The sequence below is a fragment of the Oryzias melastigma genome, linkage group LG23 (assembly GCF_002922805.2).
Source record: "Oryzias melastigma strain HK-1 linkage group LG23, ASM292280v2, whole genome shotgun sequence".
Taxonomy (NCBI): domain Eukaryota; kingdom Metazoa; phylum Chordata; class Actinopteri; order Beloniformes; family Adrianichthyidae; genus Oryzias; species Oryzias melastigma.
The window spans coordinates 13,349,542-13,375,293 of NC_050534.1; the positions used below are offsets into that span (position 1 = coordinate 13,349,542).

The 25,752-nt window shown below is 35.5% G+C and overlaps 1 protein-coding gene across 1 annotated transcript in view; it reads left to right on the forward strand.

Moving 5' to 3' along the window:
• exoc4 (exocyst complex component 4) overlaps positions 1-25,752 on the forward strand; it is a 143,182-nt gene that overhangs the window by 101,333 nt on the left and 16,097 nt on the right. The window contains exons 14-19 of the mRNA XM_024287903.2: positions 2,849-2,985; positions 3,959-4,114; positions 6,472-6,650; positions 17,580-17,724; positions 23,188-23,366; positions 23,459-23,618. Coding sequence (XP_024143671.1) covers positions 2,849-2,985; positions 3,959-4,114; positions 6,472-6,650; positions 17,580-17,724; positions 23,188-23,366; positions 23,459-23,618 — 956 coding nt within the window. The remainder of the gene's footprint in view (positions 1-2,848; positions 2,986-3,958; positions 4,115-6,471; positions 6,651-17,579; positions 17,725-23,187; positions 23,367-23,458; positions 23,619-25,752) is intronic.

Sequence of the window (25,752 nt, forward strand, 5' to 3'; positions counted from 1 at the left end):
TCTTTACTTTTCTTACTATAGTCAGGTGTGAATGGGACATTGACAAACAAAAATGCCTTTGTAAGCATAAATAATGATTGCTTTTTAAAATGCATTTACAAAATACAAAGTGAGGGAACAAAAGAAAAATCTAAGTCAAATTAAACTATCAGATTTCTACCTTTTAAACCAGCATCAATTCTAATAGGGACACTTGGATTAAGTCACCTATTTTGTTGTAAAATACGGTGTGTGATCAACCAGGTGCTATTAATATCAATGTGACATGTAGATTGGAACTCAAAAGGGAAGTTATGCAGAAACAGCTGTGTAGGAGGCCTAAGATTGGATGAGGAACATCCAAACTCTGCCACAAAACGTAGGTTGTGAAAGACTGTTTTATGTCCTGAACACAGCAACAAGACACAAAGTAGATGTACACATTATGAAAGTCTTTCCCAGACAGTGATTTTAAAGTAGACTGGGGTGTAAGACTTGCTGTTCACACTCTTGAAGAAGTGCAAAGAAACAAGTAATATATTCAGGATTATATATAGACTCAGTGGTCAGCTCAGAAAATCTAGTGTAGCTGATGAAAGACAGAAGGCTATTACCATTAACATTTTTTTAAGATGTCCAGTAGAGCCAACAGCTCAGGAACACTCAACTACTGTCAGGAGAACTCTGTCCAGAAGTGGTCATCATGGCAGAGTTGCTCCCAAATAGCAAAAGTACAGCAAGTGCTCTGGACTGATACCATACCAGCTCAGTGGTCTTGTGGTAAAGTGTTCTTACTGAGACTGTTTGATTGTCAAACCGAAGACTCAATTGTGACCCCAACCACCAAATAGTTCTCGAGGGCGGCTGTGTCTGCAGCTCACCTCTCCCCAGGAGATGGGTAAAATGTGGACAACAAATTTCACACACTGTAACTGAAAGCAGTTTCTTTGTAAAATGGTTGGATTTCAGAACAATTAAAAGCAACAGGAAAGTATGGCAGAGGTTCTGTAAACATTTTGAGGTGCATTTCTTTACCTGTGGTTAGTTGGAGATTTGGTCAGGATTAATGCCAATCTCAGTGCTGAGAAATATAGGGAGATATGTATACATTAGGCAATTTCATCAACAGGGATAGGCTAATATATTTTTTTCTGGCCGATACCAATAACCGATATTTCCCTTCAACTGTGGCCCATAGAAGATATTTGCTGATATCGATATTTAAGTGTCGACAATAAGACCAAGTTTAGATTTAGTTTTTCTTTCTTTATAAGAAATACACAACTTTTCTTTTACTATAGAATCACGTAGAATAGAATCACTTCTTAACATACAGCAAGGAATCTCATAGGAACAAGTATCCCTTTAAAACTTTGAAAATATATCTGAAAACATTCAGACCGTTTACTGACTATGTGATGTAACTGTAAATAAGCAGTTTCAATTCCCAGGGATATATTAGGAATAAAGTGTATCCCTATCAAATATAAAATATAAATGAAAACAGTCAAAACAATTACTGTCTATCCCCGTAAACAGAAGTTTCCCAGTTCCAGGGATCTGTTAGGAATCCATCTTAAAATCTATGTAAAAAAAAAGTATATCTAAAAACAGTCAGAACAATATCGACAGATTTCTTTTTAATATCAGCCCTCTACCAATAAACTAAAATTATGTAAATATTGTCCAATTCTGATACTGGCACTGAGACAGTATATAACCCATCTCTAGTCATCAAGGAGGTGTATAATTTATTCTACAAACGGACAATGACCCCAAACATATAGCATAAAGAAGAACCAGAGTTACTGGAAAAGATGGCATGTGCACCACAGAGCTCTGATCTCAACACCTCCAAGTGTGTCTGGGATTACATGAAACGACAGAAGGATATGAAAAAGCCTACACCCACAAAATAATTGTGGTCAGTTTTACAAGATTTTTGAAACCTATTAGCTGAATTCTTTAGTAAGCTGTGCACAAGTGTACCTAGAAGAATCACTGTCATTTTGAAGTCAATAGTTCCATAACAGAGCGATGGTCCATGATCTGAAAAGGTTAAATACCAGGGTTTACAAGGGTACGTTGACAGTCTCCATCAAACGCCAAAGAAAAAAAGAGAGAAAAATATGTTTAAGACTGCCCTATGATGTGTAGAAGCTTGGGAAAACTCTGTTCTCCTCTTGCAGTTGATTCATTTTTTTCAGTGGATGCAGCGAAGCTTTCAGCTAGATTATAAATTATCACATTTTTTGTAGATTTACAATAGAACATTTAAGTGTAAGAAACAACCACATTGGAAGATCCTTAGCTGTAATCCTATTTAACAGGTTTTAATTTGCTCAAAGGTGTACGCTTTACAAAGTTTGCTGGATGTTTGTATGCATGAATGTGACTGGGAATATGAAGCTGCCCTGCTGTTCTCGGGCCAACTATTAGTCACGCAGGATTGGCTAATCTGTAATGGCTGCTGTCACAGCCCTGCCATGGCTCCTAGTGATGGGTGCACTGTGAGAACTGCACATACACTCACTATGAGCACAAGAACATACACATAAGTTGAAAATGCACGAACGTGTGCACTCACACTGATTCACTTACGCACAAAGAATCATCCATTCGTCTAATACGGTTAAGACTTCTGACAATTTCCCCCAGTACTAGTCATCAGTCCAGCCCCAGGTGACATGTCAAGAAGTTGAAGCCAACCTATTAGAGTTGCACTGCAGCAGACTGAATTTGACCTGACATCACTGTAAAGTCCACATTTGTCGGTGGTTTTATGTCACTGTTTGGTTTTTAAAGTTAAAACAAACATTTTCAAACTTGGAAAAATACAATAAAAAAATGTCTGTCTTTTTCCATTTAGAGCACAGTGGTTGTGGAAAAGTCTATCCAAGATCTAATGAACCTGATGCAGGATCTAAGTGCCTATTCCAACCAGTTCCTTGAGATGATCTGCGACAAACTCAAAGAATACAAAGAAATCTGCAACACGGCATACAGGTAAGAAGGAGGACACAGAGTTTAGAAGCTTAAAAGCACCTACTATTATATTTTTTCTGCTTTAATTTGAAGATTTTACTGTTTCTTTAAAATCACATATTGGATGGAAATTGCATCCATATGTGCTCCCCTGTGACCAGGTAACGCCTGGTCAGGTAGAAGGTGAAAGAGTGAATATAAAGGCAGGAAACACCAGAGTGGACTGACAGACTGCTGGGAGTCCATCTGTAGTGTGTCACAGGTCACTTTAAGTCTCACAGGGGGCCTCTGAGCCATAAAGATGAGGCCAAAGTGTGTTTTTGTGCGTCTATGTGTGTATTTATGCACGGCATATTTTATGCTCAAGGAGCCTTTGCTCTACTAATCACCTCATACATGTCTGACCCATAGGTGTATACAATTGTGGAGTTCTTATGCAGTTTACAAAAAGTCTTTGCATCATAAGACTAGGACCCTCAAGCAATCTCTTCAACTCAAAGATAATGCAAAAAAACAATTGTATTGTATCTTATTATAAATAAGTAAATGTGTAAATAAATTACACACAAAGCTTCTCAAAGAAGAAACATATCTATTTCAAAGTACAGGTAGCAATAGCTAAAACTGTCGTTTAAGCGACCACTTCCATTGAAAAGTCTTTCTAAACGCATGTATACTTGTGTTTCTGGCTTATGCGTTCAAAAGTCTCACATTCATGTCACGCTACCCAAGTCTTTAGGTCTGTTTTTGGACTCTATGTACAACATTGAACACGTGTCAAAAGTAAAACCAGTAACTTAGTATCAGTCACTATGTTATCTGTATAGTATAGTGACATTCCAATGTGAACTCCATATACTAAAAACGCATTCAAGAATTCCAGTTTAACACTTTCTTGGTCGCATACCCAGTGTATATGTAGCATTACACAGTAGTGTAAGGTGAAATGTTGTGTGTTCTAATCTATTGGTGGGCTTCCTGTGTTTGTTCTCAGGGCAATAGTCCAGTGTGAGGAAAAGCTGACCATTAGTGCATCCTGGTCTAAAGATGAGGACATCAGTCGTCTGCTCCAGTCCCTCCCCAACTGGACAAATATGGCCCAACCCAGACAGGCCAGACAGAAAAGAGAAGATGAAGAGGACTTTACACGGTACACACATACTACAAGCTGTTTGTTTGAGAAGACACTTTAAAAGAATAAAGTATGTGTTAAAATTGGTTGTTATGATAAAGTTAGAGATTAGTATGCCTAATTCTTACTCGTAAATTATTAAACCGTCGAGAAACAGTGATAAACAAGTTATGATTGCTCTTTTAAGCTATGTTTTTTTTCTGAAAGGGGTAAGAAAATGGGAAAAGGAAAAAGAGGGAAGCATTAAGAGAGTAGACAGAGCCACAGAGTGGCGGGGGGGGGTCAGTCTTATCAAAATTGGCTTTGAATGTGCACCCTCTTCAGGGAACACTGAAGCTCATCGAGGCAGAATAGCAAACCAAATAAATAAATTGGTTATGCAGCCAAAGAAAGTAAATGTGTTGTGTGTGTGCCCCCTTTTGCCTCTCTCACAGTCACTTTTAAGACACCCTGATGCATATGGAGGACACAGAGATAGCAGAGGGGCTATAAGGCCGTTTGATTTGAGACCTATAGATGTTTTCATCGCTGCATAGCAGGGATTAGCCTCTGCATGATTTACAGCCTGGTGCTTCAATAAACTTGCTATTTCCTGTTGAGAGTTTCTAACTCTAATTTCTTTGCCCATCTGTTGTTAGAAGGGTTGTCATTCTACGCTGTTGTGGTGACTATAACAGCCATTTAAAGCTATGTTTTCTGTAACACAATGGCATTGATCTCCATGATCTTTCTTCCATCTGGGGTTCTAAATATAATTTCACTTCCAATAGTGCTTATATGTACATTTCTTTTTGTTTGTAAGTATTTTTTTACTTTCTGCTTAACCATTTGTTTTAAATGACTCTTCAAGGCAAACCTTTTATATCGGATTTACTTGAGTTCGATTGCGTATCTATGTCTAGGTCTAAGTTGAGGACAGGTTTTCACAACTTTGAGTATACCAGGATAGTCCTAACCTTTTAACACCGTCGGCGACAACTAAAGGACACATACTCTTCGACCTATTGTAACTCTGATTACATAAGCACTTCACTACTGTACATTGTTGCATATCAACCAAAGGCAGCTTTTCTGCGTCTAAAATCCACTGGAATTACATTAATTGCATCAAAGGTTGAGGAGCTATGATCATCGAAAGAATGTCATCGTTGAAGCTAAAGCTCCACTGTTCAAGAATTTTAACCAATTCTTTTTAATATTTCATAACCCATTAACTATTTCTGCAGATATATCATAATATCCACTATCAGTAACAGTCTTAATAACATGGTTGTGCATGTACGGAAGCAAAAAACAGCCTTTTAAACAAACTTAGTTTTCTCATAAAACAAGATAATTAAGAACAAGAATGAAGCGTCCCCCTCTACCTTTCCTGCGCGGAGACGCCGAGACTTTTCCTGTTTTAAGTCACTTTTTAGTGGTTAACAACAAAAACAGTAGAAGAACACTCCACAAAAGTTGTTTTTAGTTTTTTATTTAATAGTGGATCTATGCTCTTTAAAGGTCTTAATTCCATATCATGCATCAACCCCCTCCCTTTATTTCCTAAAAAACCCAGAACAAACAGGTTGATTGAGGGAACCCAGGGCGTTTCTGCATGGTGCGTTCACTGTGCTCCGGACATCAGCAGTGAAACAAAACAGTTTATCAGACAAAATGTCGATTGATTAATTAGTGTCGACTTTTTTTTTTGAAAAACTGCTTTGTTTAGCTGCAGATGTATAAAAATTAGAAACGTATAGACTGATTTGGGCAGAGTGGCTGTTTTGTTCGCTAATGTCCGGAGCTTAGTGAATGCACCATTTGCAGATTCTATCATGAGAAAGCAAACTTCATGAAAAGTGAAAATTAAGTTTTCTGGACAGGTCGTTGGCATATCCTTAAAAATTACAAACGTATAGACTGATTTGGGCAGAGTGGCTGTTTTGTCCGCTAATGTCCGGAGCTTAGTGAATGCACCATTTGCAGATTCTGTCATGAGAAAACAAACTTCATGAAAGTGAAAATTAAGTTTTCTGGACAGATTGTTGGCATATCCTAAAAATTAAGTTATTTTTCAACCTTGTACATGTAGAAGGCTAAGAGTTTTGTCCTTATAGCACAAGACACAAACCGTCCTTCAATATGTGAGATAAAGGAAGGTCTTTAAGCTCATGTTTCCACTTGATCAGTTAAATCAATACAAGATTCATATTTTTAACTTTTTTTGTAAATCTAGTTTTATATTCAAATTCATTTATATTGTTGCAATGTTTTTACAAGGTCATCTATACTTCTCTTTTGTTAACATTGTTAAGTATAGAAACATTTTTTTGTTGTCTTCTTAGTCACTTTTACCACACAAACTCTTAACTCTCACTCTGTCTGTCATTCAGGGCTGCTTTTGCCAAGGAGTCCGAGGTGTTGACAGGAAACCTGGGGGACAAGTTAATCCCTCAGAATGAGATTCTACGGGACGTCAGTGACCTGAAGGCTTTAGCCAACCTTCATGAGAGCATGGAGTGGCTTGCAGGTCGCCTTAAAACATTCTTCGCTAATCTTCCTCAGACTTCCAGTAAGTACAGAACATACACGGTAAATAAAAGACAGTTTCTTATAGATTCCTTTTGTCATTTTGTTGATTAACCTGAGTGGGTATTCAGATTGAAAAAGGTCCATTAGTCTGTATCGAGTCCTGAACCTTGCATTTGGTCTGTAGTCAGACTGCCGTCAATCGTGTTTCAAACCAAATCTTGTGAACAAAACCACTTGACTAAAGAGCTCTACAGTCATTGGCCAGGAATTATGAGGGCGGGCCAAAGCAAGCAGAGAAATAATATAGGAAGTCCTAGGCTTTGTAATCCTTTTCGGGATAGCTTACTATTCAAACTTTATATTTTGCTGACAAATTTTGAATGTCTTTATCAAACGTCATGAACAACACTTTTTACTGCTACTTTTGTAATCAGACTGAAAATTTGTTCTGAATTATCGGGGGAAATTAACTCTAGTTTATTTTAAGTGGACCAGCTCAGTGGCCCTGTGGAAGAGTGTCCGCTCTGACACAGGTTGTGAGTTCAAATCCAGACCAAGTCTTACCAAAAAGTCTAGAAATTAAACCAAGGGCCTCCCTGCTTGACAATCAGATTAAAAGGGTTGAATTGGGGGGGCTTAAACCACCAAATGGTTCCCGAACGCAGCTGTGTCTGCAACTCACCCCTCCCCCAAGGGACAGGTCAAATGCGGAGGACAAAGTTCACACACCTCGATGTGAGACAACTAATGGGAATTGAACTTTAATTTAAAGCAAATGTGTCCAGTCTGAATACACCATACCTACAAACAAAGAGAGTTTACCTTGTAATAATTTTTCTGATACTAATTCTATCTTTGAAAAAAAAAACATTTTTTTTTCTTAAGGTGGCAAACAAGTAATTTTGTCTGTACTTAGAAATTTCTCTCCATAATCTTTTTCCTTTTCATTTACTAAAGCTTTTAGTACCTTTCATACCATGATCTTATAATTCAGGTAATGTTCCTGTCAGTCCTTGAGGTCTTAAGGATTTTTTTAATACTAAGTTCCCAACAGACGGCATGTACAGTATTTGAATTTTCTTCATCTGTATGTGCAACAGTTTTATAATAGCACTTCTTACTTGTGCCTCATTAGGTTCTATTGTCACACGCTCATTACCTGCTTCATTTGACTTGTCAAAACATTCACACCTGTTGTCAGCTGACATTCAGCGGCTCTCTGTTTCAAAGTGTCGATTATTCCACAAACTCCTCATCAGATATTGCTTTAGTTTCAACGTTTTAGCAATAATTACGTCCTTAAATCTAAATATGCAAATTAATCCACATTCAAAAGACCTTGTGCGGACCTTACGGAGCTGTTGCTGCTGGCTGATTGATAGCCAATGTGTCTTCAGCAAGATAGCTGACAGCTGAAACAATGAAACAGATTATAAATATGTGTTGAAAAGCTTTGACTGAATGGAGGAAAGAGATGCTGAGTGATAAAACACCAGTTTGTCTTTATAAAAAAATGTTAGTAAAACCCTAGTTGATGCATTTACCTTTATCCATTACAAGCAGGACTAAATAAGGCATACAACAGTAAAAACTTCAGTCTAATAAATAAATGAAGTTGAACTTGCATAAAAATGACAGCCTGTCTGGATCTGCCAAACTTCTATCCGTACGTTTCCTGTCAAAAAAAAAAAATCTCCACTAGAAACTGACAGTAGGTTTGGGAGTTGATTTTTGTCTCCAACCCAAAAAGGTCCAATTAGCTCCTCCTTAATGATGGCAGCTCCTACTGGTACCCCTCCTCCACTCTTTTCACACCTAACTTTTGTGGTCCTCTGTGTCCATTAGCCCCAAACCCATCCATCTGTTCCTTCCAGAGTCAGTTTTATTTCATCTGTCCATTACCCTTAAAAAATACTTGGCAGTAGTATCCCCCCCTGTCTTTTTCTTAACCTCAGCCTTTCTGTGAGCTCTTGACAGCTCTTGACAGTTTTTACAGACACCTCAGGTAAATCTTTTTGCAGGTAATTTTCGCTTTTCTTCTCCGTCTGCCTTTTGACCTTTGGGTATTTGCAGCAGAATAATTAATTGTTGTCTAATCTATTTTAAATCAATTTCATGTCAGTTTTGTCATTTATTAATTTTTAATTTGTATCTATAATGCAAATGATTGACCTCTCAAGTTTATGTGACTTTCAGAGAAAAAATTAACCATACAAGTGGTTTACTTTGACTGTTTTACCAGCAATTGTCTTTGACAACAGTACCAAGAAATCAAGATTTAATTCTACTTTACACATTTATAGCACAAAAACTTACAAAAACTGATAATTATTTTGGCCAAACAACATAAGTTTGCATTATAACACATTTGTGTTTTGAGGAGAAAATTGTGATTTGGTTGCAAACTATCAACATTGATGAGTGTGCCAAGTTCCGAATTTACAATGTGTCTCATTGAAACCAGCTCGTTTTAATTTTAACCATATGAGTTACCCTAATGACGCTTCGTGTTGCCAAAATGCTAATTGGTTGTTCATTGACACAGACGCAGCTTGTCACTTTTTTAAGTGGAGCCTTAAAAAAAATAAATGTGATACATTTTGTTAAAAATATTCAATTCATTGGCTATCTTTAATCACTTGATATTTAAAAAAAAATAGGTTCTTGCCAGGACCAAAGTATTTAATTTATTCTTGCACCTCAAAATAATTTCACCGAAGAATTTAATTTGGTTATTCAAACGTGTGAATAAAAAATGATAAATTAAATATTAAGTTAATAACTTCACAAGCCTCTTTTTTGTTTTTGTTTTCATCAAATCTGTTTTCTACGATGGAGTATTAAGAACCTTGAAAAGAAATTGTATTAAATTTACGAGTAAAAAGTCCTAAAATATGAGAAAAAAGTCAAAAATTTTAAGAGAATATAGTTTTAATATTATGAGAAAAAAGTATAAAATTTACAAAAATAAAGTTATAAAATTTAGAGAAAAAGTTGTAATATTCAAGAATAAAGTTGTAATTTTATGAGGAAAAAAAAAGTCTAAAATTTACAAAAATAAAGTAATAAAGTTATGAGGAAAAAAGTTGTAATTTTGCAAGGATAAAGTTGTAATATTATCAGGAAAAAAGTTTAAAATCTACAAAAAATAAATAATAAAGTTATGAGAAAAAATAGTAATATTCATGAATAAAGTTGTAATATTTTGAGGAAAAAAGTTTCACATTTACAAAAATTAAGGAAAAAAATCATCAGGAAAGAAGTTATAATTTTGCAAGACTAATGTTTTAATATTATTAGAAAAAAGTCTAAAATTATCCAAAATAAAGTAATTAAATTATGAAAAAAGTTGTAATTTTACAATAATTAAGTCGAATTCTATGAGATAGGAAGTCTAAAATTAACAATATAAAGTAATACAATAATGAGAATAAAATTTGTAATTATCAAGAGTAAAGTTGTAATATTATGAGGACAAATGTCTAGAATGGACAAAAATAAAGTAATATATTTATGAGAAAAAAATGTAATTATCAAGAGTAAAGTTGTAATAGTTTGAGAAAAAGAAATCAAAAAATTGTCAAATTAATTTAATAAAAATATCAGATAAAAGTTGTAATTCTCCGAGAATAAAGTTGTAATATTATTAGAAGAACATCTAAAATTTACAAAAATAAAGTAATAAATTTATGAGAGAAAATTGTAATTATCAAGAGTAAAGTTGTAATGTGAGAGAAAAAAAGTCTAAAATTTACAAATATAAAGTAATAAATATATGAGAAAAAGCATTAATTATTTTGAATGAAGTTGTAATATGGGAAAATAAGTTTAAAATGTACAAAAATAAAGTTATAAATTCATGAGAAAAAGTGTTAATATAATGCGGAAAAAAGTCTAAAATGTACGAAAAGTTATGAGAAAAAACTAATTTTGCAAGAATAAAGCTGTAATATTATGGCAATAAACTCCTAGAATTATTATTAATTTTACGATAAAAACATTATAAATGGAGAATTCCTGATGGTAAAGAAAAATATTTAAAAAAAACAGAAAAAGAAATACTATGGTGTTTCATAAAAGTAAAGCCTTATGGCGACACTAGTCTGCACATAATGTTGATGGAGACTCACACAATAAACCAATCTATATTTTCAAAAAAACCTTACCTTTTTTTCTTTTAAAATTAGAACTTTTTTCCCATAAATGTATACCTTAATTCTCATTAAATTACTTTTTTCTACTAAATGTATGACTCAATCCTCATAAATGTATGTATTTATTTTCATGGTGGCCCTAATACTCTAGTATTTTTTTTTTTTATTTAGTTCTTTCAGTAAGTTTGGTGAAGTAATCACAGCATTTCAGTCCCACATGAGGCACATTTATTTGACTATTCACTGCATCCCTGTCCTTTGTAGTGATCTGCTTATCGAGCCTACACAAGCTTGGCCGGGTTCACTGCCGTACCTGAATCCTCTTTGGTCCCAGAGAGGGCTTCATCTTTTATCAGCCAATGTCACAACTTTCTACCTTCAGACCTGATTGTACGCTGAACTCTATTTTTGCCGTCCCTAATCTCAATATTTATTTAAGAAATAACTAACCGTGAACTTGTTCTTATTTGGACATGACTTTCCGTATATCTTTTTAAACTCTTCCCTCTTGCTCCACATTTTTTCCCGTTTATTCACAGATAAGAATTCAATAAAAGTGCGGGAAGGGACGTGACATAATTACCATTAATTCCAGCGGGTGGCACTAATGGGAAGGATAGGGCAGTCACTTATCATGCTGGGACAGCCTCCGTATTGTTCATTATTTAGTGTTTGGTGAGTTGATGAAGAGGGCTACATGTGCGTTGGGGTAGCCGGGATGTGTGCGAACGTGCACGAGTGTGTACACGGCTGTGCACCGCGCAAGATGGGACAAGGGTACTGCAGGGAAAAAGTCCCCACCTTATCTCATCCTCCACCTCCCTGCGCCCCTCACGTCTATGCCTCTTCAAATTGGATTTTATATTACAGAAGCAGTCAGGTATGAACAAGTCATTTTCCTCTCCCTATTTTGACTTTTTCTTTCTTTCTTTCCCTCTACGTACTTTTTTCGCTTTATTCTTTCTTGGCATTTTTTTTTTCTTTCCTTCTCATAGAGCGAGCACGTAAAATTCTCCTTTTTCGTTTTACTCGAGTGGAAAGGGCCTTGCAGACTTTGGCTATGCCTGGCTGAGCTCTGCAGTTGACATTTGTTTTGATCATTTTCTTGGGCCAGTTGAATTTGACTGGAAGTCGGATATATTGTCATGCTCCGAAACCTGGAGATTAACATAAAAATATCACACATTTATGATTACTTCCACTCTGTGATGAATCTTTTTCAAGGTCTGCACATACAGATTAGGTTTTCTTCTGGGGTGAGGGGGGATAGCTCTGCATGTGTGTTTGTCGGTGATGCCTGAAAGCCGGTGTTTGTGTATTGAGAACGTGTGTCTAGACAGACCCTTGATGGTGATTATGTGTGAAGGTGGCTGCAGAAAAGGATCTCATCATCCATCTGGTTGCAACATGAGACTTCTGATCTATTCTGACAATATTTACTCAGCGACACACGCCTGCAGCAGCACGAGCGTCGCCTTGATTCTTTTTCTACTCCCCTGCTTTTTTGCATATGTTTTTATTTAAAAAAATATTAATTGTGTCTCGCAGGTGCCTTTATATGTGAAATATTCATAAAAGCAAATCCTTAAGAAAAGTTGATGAATCGTTGAGGTAGACGGTCTTATTTCTTTCTTTCTTTCTTTCTTTGCCTGGCAACATTAAGATGTGCACAGATATGAAATGTGTTTGGTTGCTGGAGGCCTGACCATCATTAGGTGGGCGTAGATAAAGGTTTCCAATCTAGGCGGCTGGGTTTCCAAGCAGTAATCATGCAGTGTGCCCATGGCAAAAGTTTCTTCACAGTGGCTTAGGAATGATTCACCTTGACTATAGCAAGTCCAGGTTTTTCCTATATATTAGTATGTTTTTTTTGGCACCATTCAATCAAGGACACTCACTAAAAAGACTTTTGTTTTCAATGTAGCAACTCAACAACTGAAAATATTGGTTTAAAGGAAATTTCCTTTCCTCTGGAAAAGAAATGTTTTTGTTTGAGGGATCTTGGTGGAATTTCACACACACGCCACCATGTTTAGTCTGCAACCACAACCGAAGTTTCATTGATCTTTGGCCTCAGCAAAAGGCCGCCATCTTGAATTAAAAAATAATAAAATAAAAAAAGTAAGTTTTAGTACAGGGCATAGGGGTTGTTTTTATCTATCACCTCCTAACTCTTCGGGCTTCATTGGAAAGATACTCATGGAAAAAATGATGGAATTTGAAGTTGTAGATTTGAAATAGGGCGAGCTCTCTAAACTGCTGTTCCTCTGTTGCTCCAAAATATTTACAGAATCTTGTAAAAGTTTAATTAATTCATGAATCCTTTGCTTAAACCGAGCAAAAATGTATTACTTTCAATATGGACATATTAGCAATGTGGGGTCGCTAACAACTTCTGCTGCCACGGAAAACTGAAAGTTTACTTTTGCCAAATCTTCTAAAAATTACATCGACATGTTTTTCACTTCCAGTCGACCAAAATATGAAATAGTTGCTATAGAGATGAAACTAACAGAAACCTACCATTAAAAAAAAAAAGGTGTTTTTTTTATTCATAAATTTGGCACTTGCAGGTTTGACCACTCGACCACTGAAGAGGGTCAGTAGGCGGGGTCAGGGCAGGTAACACATTACCGCTTTAATATACTTTTTCTGTTTTCTCATTTTACGAAACAAAAATTCAGAGTTTCGTAGACCAGAATCAGCAAAATGAGTTCTATCTGCTCTTGTTTTCCTCTCGATTATTTAAAACTATTACACCCTGCAGCAGTCATGGATCCTATTCTTAATTTTTCCCGTTTTTTTCTCAGTTGGTACTATTTTTTTTACACTCCAGCATAAGCTTTTATTTTTTTTCCTGGATTATAAAGAAATAACGTATTATGTAACATTACCTTTGTTAATCTGAATCTTACCTTTTTATTTCCACCTGTATGGCTTTTGATTGTGGGAAGATTCCATCACTGATGACCCTTAATGTCTGAGCCCTCATCCTCTGCAGATGGCAAGCAGCAGATGTTCCTCTTAAATGAGATTCCAAAATAATTGGATAAGCGCACACACACACACACACACACACACGTGTGCATGAATACACAGAATATTCACATGAATATATTCACATCTAATCATGCCAATACACAAAGAACACATCAATAAGATATGCATGTAATTTTAATGTAGAAAATAAAGTATAAAAGGCAACAAAGTTATAAATCAGAACTAATGTATCGTCTTCTTTACCAGTCTGTTCTAACTCTAATGGTGCCCCCCCATGCTGCGACGTCTCCCTCGCATCAAAGCAGCTCAGACTTGAAACAGCAGGAATCTGAGTGTAGTTTTATGTGCATGCCTGTGCATGTGCGCTTTATGGACACCCCCAAGAGAGACTCCCAGCTGTGTGTGCCACAGTAATCCCCCCCTTTTTTTTGTTTTCATTCTGTCAAAGTGACTGAGTGTCAAACACATGAGAAGAGATATACCTTCAAGTCTCTTTCAAGCATTTGCCTGTGTACATTGACACAGAAACTCTAAGGGGGACAAAACTCCCGGGAGCAGCGCGTGTTGCAAGTGACCTTTTTGCACACAGACAGCCAAATATGAAAACAGAAAAAGGCAAACGGGAAGAGATGAATATTCTGTCAGTAAATATCTGAGTTCTTCTAAAGTTTATTTTTTAGAAAAAAGATGAATTATTTAGTACATCCTAAATAATCGATTTGATTCTGCGACATATCGCAATATTTCATTTGGTGATACTTGTATCGATTCTTGCCAATATATGCCCCTACTAGTGATATGTTTTGAAGCAAATATTCCAAATAAATATCTTAATAAAACATTTTTATAATCTGGTTGTATATTCACAGACGGAATCTTAAATATTCACAACTATTTTTATAATAAATGTGTTGAAAAACAAAATTTTAAAAAGTATCGCGATACATATCGTATTTGCCAATACAAGATGAAAGATTGCCAATTTTTTATTTTAAGCCCTTTTAACCACACTAAGTCTCTACTTCACAGCATATTGCCACATTGTTTTTCTATCTGGAAGCTGCAAATTAATCAATGAGCTCCAGTAGTAGCTTTCTGTCCTCTTGATCGTCTCATTTAACTCTCCTTTGAGGTGGCTTCAATGCGCAAGTCCTTGCAGTGTTGACTTTAGTGGCCGCATTTGTTTCAGTGATCAGTTTTAATCTGTTAATGATCTTAGAAGTTGACCAGGGAAAGTAAACAGCTTCAGCTAAGTATAACGTAATTAAATCAATTAAAGTCGTAATGCTCGGCTCCCCTGAGACATCATAGGGGATATTGTTTTTGATTAAAATTGTTCTTGCTTGTTGTTCCTGTTGCTAATTTAGCTCAAGTGTTACTGATACATGACCATGGAGAATATTTAACCCCTTGTTGTGGGCAGTTACTGGTTGCACAGTGGGCTTTTATTGTGAAATAATTCTCAAACACATAAAATAGTTGTAATTTTAGCAATTTTAATCTTGTTTTAGTTCTGCTGGATGGTTTCCGTGATTTAATTTTCTTTTTAAAAAGCAAAAATAATATTTTTGCCTAGAGAAAATACTCAACTTTAATATGAAAATTTTTTTCTGAGAATTTAAAGATGTTTTTGACTAAAGAGGGTCATCTCTTTAAAAAAAATAAATAAATAAATTGAAAAGAACTTCACCCAACACCTCAGTTAAATAGATCGAACGTTTACACACTTTTCTGAGAACCTGGTTCCCATTCTTTATCTGTGTGTGTCAGATACACCGCCTGTAAAAGCTGCTGTCATGAGTGGCACATCACAAACCCGGTTGTGTTTGCTTTGTTGATTGGACGCTCGGGAAATAAGTCAGGGCTGTTTTCTGAAGCCAGTGGTCTCTTATCTTCTCAGAGATTAATTTAAAATAATTGAAGTTTGCACAGCAGAAAGTGTTTGGCAAATGCAAGACGTGATCCGCTGTGTATGTGAGGGCACTCTCCATGCATAGAAGTATAAAATGGGTATGGATTTGGATGTTTATTTATTAGAAAAGGTGGGGAGAGGTACAGAGATTGTTGGAGAATTTAAAACAGAGAAATGGTTAAAATTAGTTCAATCTATTTTGTTTAGTTGTCTTGGATCTGATTTTTTTTTTTTTTTTTTAGGAATTGCATTTTTTAAAGACATTTAGAGTCAAAATAATTGTGCATTTTTAAGATTCCCATTTAATATACACTTAAACTGCAAAGTCTGCTTTAAAAAAAGAAAAATATGTAAAAAAAATAGGTAAATATTGGTTTAAATCAGGAAAAGTATCGGCAACAGAACAAGAATATTTGGCGTATCTAGAGTTAAAAAAAAAGTAAAAAATACTTAACCTCATAGGCACCACAATTATCTTAAAAGTAGTATATTTTTACTAATTTCATGCTAATTTTGACTAATAGAAATATAATTTCCAACATTAATTTTCTCAAAATGTTCAAAGTGATTCTTTAATTATTATTTTGCTAGGATTTAACTTTTGATATTATGCTAACCACTGGGGATCTGTTTCTTAAAATCTGCCAAAAATACTAAAAATAATAGTAGTTTTCTATTCTTCAAAAAGAATAAAAGCAATTTTTTCTCACTATTCATGATAAAATTCTTGATATAAGGTAAAACTCCTGCATTGATCTTGGCTATACAAATGACAGACTTAAATGAAGATAATGTTACTGTTGTAACTGTTAAGATTCTAGTTTCAAGTTTTTACTCAAAATAGGTAATAAAATCTTAGTGACAATCCTTAATATCTTATTGAGATAATTAAGTACCAAAACTCTGAAAATAAGGGAAATTAGCTAGCAAATAATTAAATATTGTCTTGTCAGCATTTTAAATCGATACAAGTATCGCCACATGAAATATCGCGATATATCACCAAATCAGCAGTGTCAATTCTGCTCACTGGTGTAGCATAATTTAGTAAAAAAATATATTAGTTTGACACATCTTAATGTAAAAATATATATAGTAAATAAAAACTAGAAATATTATTATTATTTGACAGTATCATTGGAATCAGTTTGACGAATTTCCAGGTGCTTTACAGCTTGCAGTGATTCCCACTGCTGTGTCTCCTACCTGTGTGCGTCCGCGCACGTGCTCCGGTGTGCGTGCACGTGCGACCTTCGGAAGGGCAAGACGCGTAAGAAAGGGAGCCGGCTTTAACTGCAGCACATCGATCGCGGACCCCTGCATTCTCCTGCTCAACAGTCACTCATTGTGCCGCCGCACACATACACATCCCCACACGCCTCATTGGCCAAATAGACTAACATATGAGTGACGGGGCCAATTTCTCGCCTTTTCCTCCCCTTGTTAATTTATGGCCATTGATCTACACTGAGCTGAATTTATATACACTCATCATGCTTTCTGGTTCTCGCACTCACACACGTGCTTTCAGGTCTTTTTGTGTGGCTTACAATGCTTTGCAGTGACACATGCTCCTGCTGCCTCAGCACAAGAGGTGAGAGGAAAGTACAAGAACATACTGAAGGACTCAGGAAGAGTGTGAAGTTGAACTAATGGGGTTTTTTTTGGAGGAGCTGTTACCATTTACATTATATGTGTGGGAAAAATGCATATAACTATGGATGCACTCATACATAAAGAATGTTTCCATTAGACTCTTTGATCAAACTCAGCAATCGGCTCATATTTACTAAAGTTGGAACTATTTCTGTCAAAGAGGATTTTTTGTTAACCTTTCTGCTCCGCTTCTGTTTAGTGCGACTGCATTTTTAATCTTGTCTTCTTGTATTCTGTCTCCACCCAGCTGCTTCCCCGTGCTCAGCTGACAGCCAGGTGCTCGGCGAGAGTGAACGCAGCAGGGAGCAGATTCTTCAGGCTCTCATCGACCTGTCTCGGGGCTTCCAGGACATCGCCGACCGCTGTCTCCTGGCTTTGCATCTAGAGATCAGGTTTGATTTTCACTCTTGGAATTTTTACTTCAATGTAAACATATTTCCTACAGAAAAATGAAAGAGCAATCAGAAATATAAATAAGATTATATACTCTCAAATACTCTACAAGTAGTGAAGTTGAACCAAAGGCACTTACTTTATTACTACAAAAATACAATATTGACCCAAATAATCCAGAAAATGTCTGCTGCATCCTAATGAATAAGTTCCTCTTCATTTATTTGTGATAAATGATTAATTACAACTCCAACTAAAATGGTGTTTTTAACAGGTTTATGTGGATTTTTTTCATTATGGTGAACATGTACAGGAGTATTTCTGTATTCAAAGCATTGTGACAAAAATTCTGTTTAAAAAAGCTTGTATCTGGCTCAAATTGGTACGGCTGGATAGCTCCAATACCGTTCACCATTATTGTTACACCGGTAAAGTTGTGTTGGCGGTGTGAGGGGCTGTAAGCTAGTGGGAGAGCATGTACACATTTTGGCTAAAAAGAACATAATTAAAAATAAAAGACAACCAGAAACGATTTAAGAATAAATCAAAAGATGATCAGAGTGGCGTTAAATATAACTTTTTGTTAATTTGTTTTTTACTGCACCACAATTTTATGAATGTGAATGAAAATACTTCAAAATGAGGCTTTTCACAGCTTCATTTTAGGTTAAAAATATTTGTGATTAAATAAATTGATTAATCACAGGTCACAATTAATTAATCGGACTAAAGATGAATCACATGACAGCGCTACTTTAAACCCTTTGTGGAGAGTGTAATCACATCTGCAGTCACCTGTTGAGGCTCCACAAACTGATAAAAGAGACCGAATCTCCTCTTCTAATCTGGAACCTCTCGAGAAGATTTTCCAAAGAAAGATTCTTCTAAAGATCAAAACTTTGAGCAGCTTCTTTATAAAAGAGAAACTCAACAGTGTCTTTAATAAGAGGCTTCTTCTGATCCACTGTATTACTGAGTGCTACTGAAGATCCTTTCAGAGTTAAAAGCCCCTATGACTTTCTAAAAGATAGAAGATGGTAGAACTTTAATTGATCCCATGACGGGGAAATTGATTTGTTACCATAGCTCCAAAAACAATAGATAATAATAAAAAACTAAAGATAACAACAGCACCAAAAATACAATAAATAATAACAAAGTGTCGATTAAGAGTCTAATAGCTGGCAGGAAGTAAGATCTGTGTAAGCGCTTCTTCCTGCAGCGACTGAAGGAGCTCTTCAGTGCATCTATTGTCTAATGCAGAGGATGATGAATATGAAGAGGATTGTTCATGATGAATTCCGTTTTCCTAAACAGCCTCCTCTCACCCACCGTAGTCACGGACTCTAGGGGACATCCCAGAATGGAGTCGGATCTGTGCACCCCCCAGCAGAGAAGAGGGCAGAGGCCACACTGTAATTAAAAAAAAAAAAAAATCTCTTTAAAGGCTTGTTTCCACTAAGTGGTCCGGTCTGGTACGGTACGATCCAGTTAATTCTGGCGAGCATTTCCACTCGGTTAAGCCTCGCTTCCACTGAGTTGTTTGTTTTTACGGCGCAGGTGTGGTGTAGACCGCTAGCGTGTCATTTTGCTTTTCCTCTGGTACATCATGTCTTACAGGAATTTAATGTTATTTGAAGGAAAATTGCTGTTGGGTAAGATGAATATCCATCGTAAAATGCTAACAAACATTTGAAATGTTAGCTTAAATGAGCGCCATATTGGCGTTTTCTAATGTCGTCATCACTTTATGCCAATCAGTGGGTGGCTACAGCAGCTCTAACCCAACCATTTCATTCCACTTTTCAATGGACCAACAACCGTCCCCAAGAGGTACAGTTCGGTACTGTTTAATGGATCCATTTTACAATGAAAACGCTCAAAATGCTGGACTGGACCACTCAGTGGAAACGTGGTTTTAGAGTCCTGCAAACTGTGAAGGACATCGAATGTCCTCAGCTTCTCCTGGGATCTCCAGTCGCTTCTCCAGCGGCGTTTAGTTGTTCAGCTGATCGTGCGATGCACACACAGATCGCTTCAAATCCAGAAAGGAATACCAAGCACTCACTATGTGTAAACGAAAGTCTATGTTCATAAAAAAGGGTTAGCAACAAAACATACAAACAAGTTACTAACAGAGTTTTGGCAACAGGAAAACTGCAGTGATGAAGTGGTAGTACTACAACTTTTTGGGAATTTCTAGTTAATTTCAGTTGAGAATTCATAATTTTCAGCCGTGCATTATGAGGTGAACCAAAATTACCAATAGGGATGGTGCTATTTGCTGTGTTTGAATCACATTTTGCACCTTCAGAGTTTAAAATATCCTCCCAACGTGGATGTTACACTAACATGCAACACAACAGCTTTCGCTGGATCCCAAAGATGACCGAGATGTGTGGCAGTATGCTCAATGTAATATGAAAACAACAGCTCAAAAACCCATACACTGCCTCCGCTATGTGTTTTGAATACTAATATCAAAGTTAATTTACCAGGACATAAACTTTTTCCCTCTTACAACCACCAGTAGTTCTCCATCATTCCTTCCCATTTCCTCTGTTCTTCCCAGCAGGCCATTGTGTAGCTTATGCAATATTCTTGATGATTTTAGTAGAAAACCCTCCCTGAGGCTAATGTCTAGCTATATACTACACCCCATTGACTCTCTCCATATAGCGAATTTCCCCTGATAGTTTTACCAGTTAAATGAAGCCATGAAGAAGAAATGAGGGGAGGTGGCAAGAGATGGAAGAGAGATGTGCGCGTTTAAAGTGGCAGAGGGGGTTAAAGGAGGGATCTGCAGTTGATAAGTGAGTGAACAAAGGGAGAGATGGCTGTAAGATGAAGGCATTTCATTTGTTCGGTTGTTGTTGGCTGTGCCTTAGGCAGCGGGAAACATTCATCTATATTATTAGATACCCTAATCTTTAGTGTCCAGGGATTATGTAATTACACAAGTATTGACTTTTTTGAGTCTAGACACACATTATCCTTTCAGGGACCTAAAGAAGCTCCACCAGAAATGTTGGTTTATAGGAAATGCATACAAATTAGTTTAGAAAAATAGTGTGTTTTTCAGAAATATTATAATGGATTTTTACTTACCAAAAATGTTTTAAAAAACCATGAACATTGATTTTTTTTCTTACTTTGCTAAAAAACCTAGTGGCATAAATGGCTGCTAACACTGGAAAAATATCCTTTTTAAATCAAGTTAAAAAATAGTATACACAAAATGTTTTTCCTTGTTAAAAAAATGTTTTTTTAAGATCATTAAAAAAAAAAGTTTTAATTTCACTTTATATTACTTTTATTTTTTTTTTATTTTTAATTTTTTTATTTATTTATTATTTTTTTATTTTTATTTTTTTATTATTTTTTTTATTTATAAAAAATAAAAAAATATATAAAAAAAATATTACTTTTAATTTCTTGCATTTTTTTATACAAAATTATATCTTGAAATGAGTAATAAACACTCAGATTTTGGTATATTTTTCTGGTAATTGGAAAGATTATGGCATAAAACGAGCGTGCTTTACTTTAAAAATAGTGTTATATCTTCAAAATAGGCATATTTACACACTTTTCTCTCAAATGTGTCCCATTTAAAGCGCTAGAACAGTCCAACTATCCCTATTTCTAGGTCATCATCATCTTCAAGTTAGACTAAAATCATACATTTTAAGAGTAATTTGTCTTAAAACCATTTAGGTGAAAAAAAGTTATAATTTTCTTGAATGAACCAAATAATTTTTTTGAAACAAAGCCCCTTATTACACAAAATGAATGAGATGAAATGTTGAAGCGGATCAAATCTTGGTCCAGTCTTTTTCTTTCACAGCTCTATTCTGATATATGAAACATTTGGAGTAAAAATTTCTGGATGGGCAGAAACCCCAATTAATTTCTACCTTCATGTTCAGTTTTAAAACAGTTAGTACTTTCATTTATTTAAAGCAGGGGTCCCAAACTATTTTGGATAAATTAGACATTTTTCCAGTTTTTAGGCCAATTTGACATTTAGCCATTATTTCAGCTGCATGCTAGTAGTTTGGGCTAATATAGTTTTTTTAGGCTAATTTGAAGTTTAGCTAATATTTTAGCTTTATGCTAGCTGCTTTGGCTAAATTAGATATGTTCCTGTTTTTTTTTTTAGGCTAATTTGGCATTTAGCTAATATTTCAGCTACATGCTTTTTTTTTTTTTGGCTAATTTAGAATTTTTTGTTTTTTCTGCTAATTTGGCACTTCGCTAATATTTTAGCTAGCTATCAGCTCCAGCGTTTTCACTAATCAGCTCCAGTGTTTTTAGCAATCAGTGTAAGCATCTTCAGCTATTAATCTATTGCAGCTAATGCTAAATATCTAGTTTTTTAAAAATGTTTTAGTATTATTTTTTCTTGGCAGGTTACAGAAAAGATTTTTTTTAATTTGGCTATGTGTGACTTTCTGGAAAACCATAAATCTTTACATTCAGGCTGTGATTGTTTCACTTTTTTCTCTAAGCCTAAAAACCAACCCCAGCCCCACATCAGAGAAGAAAACAGTTATGTGGCCCTCACTAGAAAAAGTTTGGGGACCCCTGATTTAAAGGGACGCCATCTATATGTCACTACCAAATCCAAGTCTCTGATTGGTCAAAATTTGACCTAACTTTCAACTCACTTTCAGTGGCTGCATGTTTTGTACATAGAGACCAAAAAGGATCGTAGAAACTTGCATCGCAACACATCAACATGAGAATTTTGAACATGAAAGCCCAAAACATGCATTCAAGCACGTTTATGTAGACTTTTTATTGAACGAGGTCACTTAAATAACGCAATTCAGAGGGCGGTATGACAGCACCTTTAGCTTTATATACTTTTGTTCATTTTTTAATTGGATTCTTAGCTTAACTGTTTACCTTTCTTATTTTTAGATGAAAGACCTGAACATGTTCAATTTTTTTTTTTTACATTTTTTCACCTTATTTTACATATTTTGCTCATTAATGCTTGAGTTATTTTTTCCATTTAATTTAGCTGCCAGAATGCACTAAGATAAAAGAAGTAACGTGAAAATATCCAGCAATCAAACCACTTGTGCAATTTTGTTTTGGCATTAACTACTCTTTTCTAAATATATAATTGAAAGGGTTTTTAAAGAATAACCACTCAGAAACTTGTGTTCCAGTCATATAATAAGGAGACTGTATTGTAGTATTGTACCATCACTTGACAAGGTGTCTTTTTGTTAAATAATGGTTGTTAATCTGTGCTTGAGTTAATATGATTTTTGTACCTGTTTGAAGTCAGCACATACTGTATGTTGTAATATCAAAAGTCCCCCAATTGTTCCTTGTTAAATTTCCATTCTATTCTATCAAATAAATGGTTAAGTGTGAGTTAATAATAAAAAACACAAATATATATATGTCATTTTATCATCTCACAATCCTCTTCTATTTTCTTCCAGGGTGCACTGTTTCCATTACCTGATCCCCCTGACCAAGCAAGGAAATTACGCCATCGTGGCCAACGTAGAGAGCATGGATTATGACCCTCTTGTAGTCAAACTGAACAAGGACATCTCAGCTATAGAGGAAGCCATGGGAGCCGCCTTGCAGCAGCACAAGTTTCAGTATATATTTGAAGGTCTGTAGATCCCCAGAATGAAGTTTCAGCTGTTTTTTTATCCAAATAAATATAAATAGCCTCAAATTGTCTTTTTTTTTGTCTTTTTCCAGGACTTGGTCACCTGATCTCCTGTATTTTAATCAACGGGGCTCAATACTTTAAGAGAATCAGCGAGTCTGGCATCAAGAAGATGTGCAGAAACATTTTTGTCCTCCAGCAGAACCTCACCAACATCACCATGTCGAGAGAGGCCGACCTCGACTTTGCCAGGTCCGAGTTTTTTTTCTTTCACCTGCAAAAGTCCTTCATGTTCAAAAACACTTTTAGGTCACTCTCATGGTTTTGAAGGATCACATTTTAACTAAGTAGAGTATAAAGATTTAGATGCCGTTTGTCTAAATGCACTGATTCATAAATCTAAATTTAAGTCCTATCTGAAAATTTAGCTAATGCAAAAACAGACAAGTCATTTATCTTTTTTAATCTCTTAGATTATGCATATTTGCATGAGTTATGTGAAGTAGTTTAACCCTTCTGAAGAATCATAAAGTACCACCAGGACCTCCTGTCTTTACAGTCAATTCAAATAATTCAAATAATCAGTTAATTTTTCTGTTTTGCTAATATTTTGCCTTTGTCTTTTCTGCCCTAAAGTCAATTAATCACCAAAAAAGCAATTTCCCAGCAGAGCCCAAGTATTCATATTCATAGAGACTCATATGTGATTGTAACTATATGCATGGCAAACTACAGCTCAATAATTGTAATTATTAAACCGTGAAATAATTACAGCTCCTTTAAGGTAGACAGCTGGTTTTAAATGAGTCACATGTTTAAGTGGCATCTGGCGCTAATTGAAAACTCTTTAAATTACCGAGCAGGAAATTGGGCGGCATCCGTTCTGCGCTGGTGTCGTGTCAGGCCAGCTCGAGGTTTTATGGGACCCCCTTGCAAAATTCGATTTGGGGTCCCAGCTAAACCCTTTGCCAACTCCTCACCTGTATGTGGCTTCAGAACCATCACATGCCCAGTAGACTGTGGTCACATCAGGCATGTCACACGACTGAATGCTTTAATAGGAGACGTTCGCTTGCCAGAGAAACTTTTAGTACTTTTCATTGGTTGCACACTAGAATTGATTTCTTTGCAAGTGATGAAACACATTATTAGTTCATTTCTCTTTCTTGTTTTTCTACTTTCTTGTCAGAACAAATGGAAGATTTAGAAAATATTTAAATATATGTTTATATTTCAGCGGATTGATTTTTGTTAGTTATCCACACATTTAAAGAAGCGCCACACTTAATACTGTTAATAACTAAATAATTGAACTTTTTCACATAACATTTAATTTGGACATCTGGGGGTGGGAGCAAGGGAAAATTTGGACATTTTCTCAGATGTATGTTTTAAAGCTTTCAAAAAAAGTAATTTTAGGCTTTTAACTTCTTGTTTTTTGCTGTTGCTTTTTTTTTTACTTTTTACTGATCCAAAAATTGTTCCAACCCGTGATACGATCTGAACCGCGAGTTACACCCCTAGTTCAGAGAATCTCCCAGTGAGGAGCAGCAGCCGTCCTGCACAGGAGAAAGCCACTGCTCCGTCTGTAACCGGAAAACATATATTTTAAACCTTTTCAAAAAAATAATTTTAGGCTTTTATCTTATTATTTTGTTCTTGTTGGTTTTTTTTCTTTTTACCATTCTGTGAGCCTATAACTCGATCCAAACCATGAGTTTTGTGATCCGTTGTTACACCCCTAATATTTATATACAAAGTGAGGTGATCTTGTATTAGCAAAATATTTTTTTGTACCACTGCTGACAATACACTAAAATCAAGAGGTCGTCTGTGCTTTACGACTCCTCATAAATTCCGTGATAGTAAAAGGTTTACTCTCCTGTCAGAGCTGTTCACTATATTAGAATAGATTAAAGGACATATATTCTTCTGCTGCACAACAAAGTCGAGATGCTGTTCGGGGGCAAACATCTTAAATGCATTCACGTGTAAAGGTTTGTTTAAATTTGATTATACGCCAGTATTGAATATAGTAAAATGAGGAAAATGATGACGATGCACCAAAGTCATAATGATAGAAAAATACCATCGCATTTTTTATTCAACTAATCTGCTGCAGCCGGAGAACCTTATTTGTGCATTTTATTTTGAAAGGAACTTGTATGCACTTGATTTCTAAAGTAAAATAAAAAATATATAACACTGTTATAATTTTGTAAATATTTTAAAGCTATAAAACTATAAATAATGGGCTTAATAGCTACAAAAACATACTTAAACTCTATTTTTCCAAACAACAAAAATGATAGGTTTTGAAAATAAAAATTAAAAAATTGCTCATTTATAGATAAAAGTTGCATATCCCTGACATAGTACGTAAAAA